This window comes from Cyphomyrmex costatus, unplaced genomic scaffold (assembly GCF_001594065.2).
Source record: "Cyphomyrmex costatus isolate MS0001 unplaced genomic scaffold, Ccosl1.0 scaffold279, whole genome shotgun sequence".
NCBI lineage: Eukaryota > Metazoa > Arthropoda > Insecta > Hymenoptera > Formicidae > Cyphomyrmex > Cyphomyrmex costatus.
Window position 1 is genome coordinate 43098 of NW_017276899.1, and position 9828 is coordinate 52925.

A 9828-nucleotide genomic window follows, 5' to 3' on the forward strand; every position below is an offset into this window, starting at 1 on the left:
GAGAGAGAGAGAGAGAGAGAGAGAGAGAGAGAGAGAGAGAGACTGACTGTTTTTACCATATCAAATTATATTTACAATTTGAGTTATTTTTTATTATTTTTGTAGGTCGCCACTGCACCTATATTTGATATAACATTAATTTAATTAAAACAATGGAGTTAAACAATTTAACTCAAGAAAATATATTAAATTTAACTGAAATTTACTTTGTTATTTATTAAGTAGATATTATTTACGTTAAAATACAGACGTTGCTTACTTAATCACAGAAATAAATTAATTTATATTTTGATATATGGAAGTTAAAAATGTATTCTTTTTAAGTCAAGGTATTGGGTTTACTATTGCTTCCCTGCGATATTTAAGGGAATACTGGAATTACCGACGGAACGCTCATTTCATATTTCTCATACCATTTCGTTTTCCTTATATAGAATAAAAATTCCTTTTCTAAAATAAAAGGAAAAACAAATAAATGCGGAAAAGTACAAATCGGTATGAGAATCCTCCAAAAATTATAAATTACAGTTTTCTGTTACCATGTAGGTTTTCTTTTTTCACATATATGTAAACGAATGCAAACATATATCCAAACAAAAAATACTTTCCTGTATTTGACTAATTTATAAGAGTATCATAAGACCTTCAAATTATGATTTTGAAGCTTACAAAAGAAATGGCATAAGAAATACGATTTGAGTATACATAATCTCACGTTCAAGCGATATATAAAATATAGCAGAACAAGAAATGTAATAAGGTAACCTGAACCAATTTGGACACTCTAAGCTTTGAATATTTTTTAAATTTTTTGCTGAGGTTGAAATTGAAAATTAATGGTCGTCACATTTAAAAGAGGGAACATTTCTGAACATTCAAAAAAATATGAGTCATATTCATATATTAATATAGATGCAGTAACGATTTAAATAAAAAGTATATAATTTGGACCACTCGACTCTAGCAAAATTTGTATTCAGTGAACCACGTATATAATTTTCCTTTTTCATATAAAAATATTAAAAATATGGAACGTAAAATGAACCGAAGTGTTTTTTATAAGTTTATAATTTTATTGCACAAATATATTTATATAATATTTCTTTAAAAATAATTAGTAACTTAAATATTGAATACATGTTAACTATTTCTTCTTGTTTGAAACTATGCTTGTGGATCTGCTCGCAGTTCAGACAAGTGAAAGACCCTTTATCATTTTTAGTTAATCCAACACAATCTTTTTGAACATATTTGTGACAAATGTCACACTTACGCATGTCTTTCATTATGTCTTCCTGGCATATTTCACAGAACCATGATTCTTTCGCTTTTAAAACTCGTATTTTTTTTTTGTCGTTTTCTGGGTTGCCTTTGGGCTACTTTTTTAGTTGCTTGAGATAAAACAACTGAAATTGTTGCTTTTTTTGCACAGGAAAATAATTCTTTCTGCAAGAGAATGCCTCAACTGTTGATAGCTGGTTTTCAGTTCGTAATTTTCGATTTTTTCCTTGAAGATGGAATAATTTCTTTGAAAGATATCTGTTCTGTGTCGCTCTCAAGTTCGTCATATGCTGAAGGAATTTTATTGAAAAGCGTTGAGTGAGTTTCATAAAAAATTACAGTCTCCATTGAATCCTCTTCATCGGAAAAAGAGTTAATATTACAGCGTACATTAATACCAGATGGACTAAGCATCGGGGGTGTTTCTCGATAATTGTTTCTAATGTTTAGGAACAAACAGAAGAAATCGATGTGGCGGTTGGTACAGAATTTTCAAATGCAGATATCTCAGTCACTGTGCTAGGAGCAAAAACGGTCTGTGGGATAATGCTGGAATCAAATGGAAAAATACCACAAGTTTTAAAACCTGACTTGATATTGGAAGAAGGTGTCATGCATTTATCTCACACCTTGATGAAAACCTTTCCAAAACGTTGCTTAGTCAAAGTCCTTTCTCCTTTATTAAGCCAATACAACTGAAGTTCCTCGTCCCAATGAAAGATCGAAATACAGATTTATCTAGAGGTTGGAGTTTGTGAGTAGTATTTGATGGCAAGTAATACAATATAAAATGTCATTTCGTTCTGCTGTTTGAACATTCGAAATCTAAATGAGATTTAACGCCATCAAAGATAACAAGGCATGACCTGCAGGTTTATATTTTGCGGATTGACAAATCCAGTTAACAAATGTTTTTGACGTCATGGAACCTCGTTCTGTTATACAACATGCAGATCCATGCGGTAGATCATCTGCAAATTCTGGTTTTATTCGTTCACCTTTAAAAAAGATCATGGGTGGTATCGTGAAGCTTGCTGCACTTGCGCATGATACCACAGTTACACTTTCTCTATGCTTGTTGCCTATGATGAACTCTCTTGACTCCCTTTTCAGCGAAGACTTTAGGCTCCTTGTGTAAATTTAATTGCCAGCCCTTTTCATCCACATTAAAAATCCGCTCTGGTTTTCCAAATATGTTATTTTTTTCCAATATAATTCGTAAAGATTTAAAATGTTCCTCTAAATAATAAATTTATTCAATTTCTGAGCCCTCTAAAGTTTTGCGATTTTCGAAAGGCAATTGTAGGATTAGCTTTTAAAAAACCACAAGCCCATTTATAGTTGGCAATTTGCTTGATATCAGAAAACTGATGTTTTATTTTATTTTTCACGCAGTACTACTTATCAACACATAATCTTAAAGCTGTTGGAGTTATCGGATAACCAATTTCTACTAATCTCACAATTCTCAAACAAAGGTCAGCATTTTTTTCGCTGGATAGAGTAAATTTACGGCCCAACTTTGCCTTTTTAGTTATATTAGATGTAACATATCTTTGTAATGTTATTCTTGTTAAACTGTTTCGATGCTTTCCTAACAGTGCTTTTGTTGAAATTGCATGAAAGGCATTGTCAAGGATTTTTTGAGTCCAGGTCGTATAATGTTTAATGGATTGATTTGAATCCATGATCTGGAATAATAAATTACTAACAGTATGACAAATGTTACAATTTTCTATTTACAATATAATTAAGTTACGTTAAAACAAGGATCCGTTAATAAGGATCAATAAATAAAGAAAAAAATCATAAAAATGAAAAGTTCAAGCCATGTTCAAAAAAAGATACTCAAAAATTTAGACCTTTTTATCTAATACTAATATATTACCACGAAAAGTAACTGATATATTATTAATTAAAGGTGCCAGTTCAAAGCGAACATACATAAAGTGTATGTAACTTTCGGCCGATTTTCTCGCCTCCGCCTTCTACTGTCCCCCTCACCTCACCACGCCGTGCGCGGACCAAATGCCGCTCGAGCGACATTTGATCTGCGCGCGGGGCGGTGAAAGTTACATACACTTTATGTATGTTCACTTTGAACTGGCACCTTTAATTGATGAGATGAGGTGGATGGTGAGGCGAGGGGGAGGGGGAGGGGTGCGGTGGGTCGAAGATAGCGGAGGCACAGTATAGGTAAGTACAGTAGTTTCACTCTCCAAAATTTATGGGTGCGCGAATTGCACCACTTTCATCATGGCGTCGATGTCACGTATGGATACTGTGTCACTGTGTGTCACTGTGGTATTGATATGTGCAGTGAAAACAAAGGCCTCGCACAACCAACAACATGGCTGACTGTAGGACACATAGATCAAAGGTACCGACACGGAGCGAAACTACTGTACTTACTTATACTGTGGCGGAGGTGTAAGTGAAAGGTGAGAGGGGATGTTAAAAAGTATAATTTCGGACGGACGGACAGACGGACAAAGAAGGGGACGTTTCTTAATTTTTCATTAAAATCATAATTTTTTTGAACCGCTTGTATCTCTAGAACGGCTTGATCGATTTAAAATTTTTTAGCTCAAAATATTCGTGCCGATGCCGCCTTTCAAGACATATTACGTGCGATTCTAATTTTTTAAATTTTAGAAGTTATGCACCCCCCAAAAATGGACTTTGGTGGCTTGGGATAAGAGACTTGTAGTGTCTTTTAGTTTTTGAACATGGCCGGAGACACTACTGTGTCTCCTGATATAGAGCTACAATAACATAAACTACGAAAATTAATAATCACGCTCTAATAATTATAACAAGCAATTACTCACCTACGAAATATTATAACACAACCAAGTCGTATCATTTTTTTCTGTTTTTTGTACAAACAGAATGAATAATATGACTTATGAATCGTGAAATTAATCGTATAATTATATGCGAGTGGTCCACATTAGGAAACTGTCCAAATTGGGTTCGATTACCTTACGTAACGTTTTACTTAATGGCTTATTTAATATACGTAATATTTTACTTAATGTATGTAAATATTTTCTTGATGTAATATTTTAATTGGAATTAAAAATCTGTTTTTTCGATATCGATTAATTCGGCCATCTCTCCAGCATCGTCTTAACAGTGCACAATGATATGAAGTTTGCGGTTGCAGACGCATATTCAATCGTTCCTGAAATATCGTGAACATCCTCCACCGCAACGGAACTTGCGGCGAGAATCGACGAGAAGGGACAAAAGAGATTCTCACACGACGGAGATGCTTACAATGATCTTTCACGTACATTGGGTAGCGTGCATTTGTCGATCTTGCCGATTATCTCTCGTGTAAAGATCGAAACGAAGCAAAACGTAAAACTTGATAAATAATAGGCTGATTACTCCGTCGCGTCAAGAAGAGATTTTTAATTCATCCTCTGTAATTAACAGTGAAATCTTTCCGCTAAACTCAATCATTATATTACATCACTTAGAACCAGAACAAGTAACTTGATGTCCATCCACCATCTGTGACAGATCGCTGCGAGAGATTAACGCGGTCGATGATACCGTCATCTGTTGCAAAGAAATTCTGGATATGCGCGCAACGTTATGTTCCGACTGTCTTGCCACACGGCACATGCCATTAGATACACAGCGGGTATAGACTCGACATGTCTCGTGGGGTTTATTACCTAACGCACCGACGAGTCCCGAGCGCATCGTCGCGTCGTTTCTTACGTAACGACTAAGAGACAGGTGTGGACGCGCGAGGCGTTTTCGCGGCTTCTTCGCATGGCTACGTCTTTTTCGTCCCTTTCGGCGTACGGTATCCTCGAAGAACCTCCAGAATCCGCGCATTTTAACCGAAATATCTCGCGATCAGTTTCACGATTTTGATGATTAAATCGACAGAGACAACGATAAGAAGAAATCGGATAAATCGCATTAATCGAGCGAGTCAGCCATTCTAAATTATTATGTAATGGATTGCATTGTCACGCAGAAATGATAATTGAGAGCGTTACGCTGAGAGAGAGAGGGGGGGGAGAGGGAGGGAGCGAGAGAGAGGGCGGGAGAGAGAGAGAGAGAGGGAGGGAGAGTAAGGAGGAAACAACGTGATATTGAACGAACAAGAATCAAAGAGATAAATCATTTACGTATGCATATATATTCACCCAGAAAAAGTACAAACACGAATACCTAGAAAAAAATTCAAGGCTGTGATGACATACGTTACGTATTTATGCACAATAAAAACGTTACATATCTAATCTCATTATAAATTTTATGAACTCGATCTCTTGAACTGCTCTCTTTTTCATTATACGATTTTACGGAGCAACACAATGTTTATTTATCCACTTTGGTTACGTACATTAATACGGTTCATCTAAACTTTCGACCATTTCCGCATCTCTTTCTTTTCAATGATACAGGACAAATGCACAACAAAGATCATCTGTCACGTAGTAAATATCACAGATGACTAAAATTTTAAATCAAGTTAAATGCAAGCTTCTTTTTTTTTTATTTTTTAGAATAGATCGGAAAAGGATGCGGAAAATCTTTGCAGTAGAAAATAATAATCTTTACATCTAGGACTCTCTTCTATGATAAATCGCGGCTGCTGCTGTGCATATCTGTGGGGCTTTTAATTGCAAATTGCTCGCGCTTATAGTTAACAGGAACATTGATAGTCTTTCTATAGTTTCCATTGGCGAGCTTTATTATTCTGTACTTGCTTTTTAGTCGCGCACAACGCGCAGGATTACGCGAGTGCAACGGAACGGACGAAATCGTACGCGCGCGAGAAGTTTTGCAATTAAATACCGTTTAATTGTACGTCGGCGGCGGAGGAACGCTGCGATTATCCACTCCGCAAACGCGCGCGGTCTTCGCTCTCGGCAAACCTGTCATTATTATCATTTACATCGCCTCAAGGCTCTCGCCGTGGATGTCCCACTCATAATTCTTTTTTGTTCGCGCGTTGTTGTATTGTGTATAATACGTGCGTTATCGTTTACCAGTGCCTATCTCGAGCTATCCTCGAGTTATCCTTGCGCGAATGTTGGATTTTAATTTCCTTGCAATATTGACGCAAATATCGACGCTCTCCCGGAACTGTGATTAATCAACGTCAAGCTTCATAACGTTATCTGCGATTGTCAACATCAAGAAGAGAGTCCATCGAGGTTCTTATTTTTAATTTTTATTTAATTTCTTGTTTTTCTCCTAAATAAGTAAAAACATTTTCTCGAATTTTCTTTAATTAATTTGTCGAAATATTTTACGTTCGGAGAAGAGAACGCGCGTTTCCTGTTTGAATCTCCTTCCTCATTCATTTGAATTTCAAAATTGATTATTACGTAATTCTCAAGTATCAAGTATTGATGTATTCAACGTAACCGTAATAGAATCTCGATTTGAGTCTGCCGGATATAATATCGACAAGTTAACTTGTGTGCGCACCCGGGTACCAGTATACCCCACCACGGTACATTTTTGCATGTAAGTGGATTGAAAATTAAAATTTCGTTTGGGGGACGTCCAGATCGTCGTTATTTAACTCAATTTTAAGTAAATGGTGAGTTAGAAATTTTTAAGAACTTTTTTGTAAGGAAGGGACTCTATTTCAAAACCTAACCTATTTCAACAGCTAACGAACAGCTGACATCCTTAGTGACCGCGCGTTATACTTACGCTGACATCGAAAACTGGCTTTCTTCTACCTTTGTACGAGCTGCAATTTATTTTCAAATGCCTCGGGCACTTATTTTTTGTTTATTTATTGAAATAAACGTTAAAGAAACTATGGCATTTCAATTGCATAAATATTTAAAAAATTGAAAAAATTAGAGGTGAGTACCGAGGGTGTCTAACAATGTTGGTAAAGTTGGATGCGTACACAAAGGTTAAATAGACTGTTGCAGATCAGTTTTTGCCTCTGTAATCTCCTCGTCTTTTAGGTATTTTATGTATTTTACGCACCAGCACTATAGAATTCTGTAAATCTTAATGATAATGTCGTTATCGTTATGATATCATTGCGCAGGTATTATAAAATATAATACATATATTGTAAAACGACAATATATCGACATTATTGTTATACAAAATCCTAGTGTTGATCTGCGTGGCGAAAGAACGTACGGAAACATATAATGTCGCGTCACTAGCAAAATTTCTTAGTGGGAAAGCTTTACGCAGCGAATTCCAACCGGATTAGTTTTCCTCGCGGATACTCGCCACTTCCAGCGCGGCGTGTTTCGACGCGATGTAACGCGATGCAAACCAGAGCAAATCTAGATTTGAGGCGGAATGTCACGAATGCATAATTTTGCGGAGAAAATTTTAATTTTTTATCACATACATACACACATTCGTAACATTCCAATAAATCAATCCGCTTCTACGCAAATATTATTAAAAAAGGATAAATATTTAACAAATATAAATACAACACAAATTAATTATTATATTAAAAATATAAATTTTGAATTTAATTAATTTGGTATTTTAAAAAAATATATATTATATACATAGATAAATACAATATAAATTTCGAATTTAGTAAATTCCATTGGAAAATTTTCTTTTGTGATTATGAGATAGGAGGAAATATGATTTATATTTATTAAATGAAATAATGTAGGTACTTTTTACCTGTACTTTTGTAGGCCTAGCCCGGGCGGTGTGGGCGACAACGGCGTTCAAGGTGTTCGCGGCAAGGGTCTGCCGCACGTGATTTACTGCCGACTTTGGCGTTGGCCGGACCTACAGTCGCACCACGAGTTGAGGGCGATCGAGCACTGCGAGTACGCCTTCACCCAGAAGCGCGACGAGGTCTGCGTAAATCCTTACCATTATCAACGAATACAAACGCCAGGTATGCGGGGAATAAACAAGTGCATAGAAATTTTTAATTAATACTCGTTACAGAATAATCTAAAAGTAAATAAGGATGTAATGATTACATGAATCATATATTGGGTGTACAAATAAGTTTTAAAGCGTTTTTTGTGTAACGCATAATTTAAACTTAGAATTCAAATATTTTCGCGCTCTTTTGATATGTGGTGACACTTAATGTGTACTATTAAAAAAAACAATTAACTTCACACAATATTGGAAACTTAATCTCAAAATTAAATGGTTTTAAAATGGTGAGCCACAAGCAATTTATTCGACACTACGTTCGATACGAATTTCCTCAAAGAAAAAAAGCCCTGCTAAAGCATATGAATCAATTTGTTCTGTTCTTGGAGACAATGTTGTATCCAAAAATACGTGTGAGTTTTGGTTTAGGTGATTTAAAGAGGATCATGTATTAGATTAATTTAAAAAGATTTTAACGAAATTATTGGCTCATTGTCCTTATCTCTTTATTATATTAGTTGTTAAAGAGGATGATTTTGATATTAGCAATAGAGAACGCAGTGCTTCTCAGAAGGTTACAGACAATCAGTTGCAAGTATTACTCGATCAAAACTCATGTCAAACAAAAAAAACTTGCACAGCAACTTAGAGTAACTCGACAAGATATTTCAATTCGTTCACGGCAGATGGGAAAGATTCTGAAGGTAGGAAAGTGGGTTCCGCATGCATTAAGTGTAAAAAACAAACATAATCGTCTTGAGAAGTGTTTGAGTCTGTACAATAAACAGCATAGAAAATGTTTCTTGTGGAAAATTGTGATGAAAAGTGGACTTTTTACGATAATCCTAAAAAGAGAAAACATTATTTGGATCCAGGACAACCCATTACATTAACGTCAAAATGCAACATCCACAGCAGCAAAGTTATGCTATGCATCTGGTGAGATATAAAGGTTGTACTATATTTTGAGCTGTTCCACCCGAATGAAACGGTTAACAGTGATCGCTACAGTCAACAATTGATTCGTTTAAATCAAGTTGGTAAACCTGTAAGGGAAACGTTACTAGCGCTTGAGTGGGAAATTCTACCGCACCCGGCGTATACATATAGTCCAGACATAATCCCTTCAGATTATCATTTATTCCGGTCAATGCAAAATGCCTAATCTGATGTACATTTTCGAGCATTTGAAGAAGTGCGAAAATGGGTGAATAATTTTATTGTATCGAAAGACGAAACCTTTTTTGCTTCTGGAATTCGCAAGCTGCTCGAAAGATGACTAAAGATCATAGATATGACGGGGATTATTTTGATAATTAAATGTGTTTTCGTTTCTAAATAAATAAATATTAAATTTAGTTAAAAACGCTTTAAAACTTAATTGTACATCTAATATTAAACGTTTGGCGATTTTTTAAATCCATTTCTTAAGAAACTATGATTACCACCATTAGAAAACAGCCGTGAAATTAAACTTCTATTCTATTTTATATTTAAACAGTGTAGAGTAACGATATGGTTTCACTTTACATAAATTAGGAAAATAAACTACTCGTTTATATAGCGAAGGTATTATAAAATTTATACGAGCTTCCTTTTTGTGACGAAGAAAGGGTGATCATTGATATACATTTTGCTCGAATTCTCTCTCTCTCTCTCTCTCTCTCTCTCTCT

The 9828-nt window shown here is 35.3% G+C and overlaps 1 protein-coding gene across 1 annotated transcript in view; it reads left to right on the top strand.

Annotated features, from left to right (window-relative positions):
* The window catches only part of Smox (Smad on X), a 42892-nt gene that overhangs the window by 27598 nt on the left and 5466 nt on the right, over positions 1-9828 (top strand). Inside the window, exon 2 of the mRNA XM_018541186.1 lies at positions 7956-8164. Within this exon, the coding sequence (XP_018396688.1) occupies positions 7956-8164 (209 nt within the window). The remainder of the gene's footprint in view (positions 1-7955; positions 8165-9828) is intronic.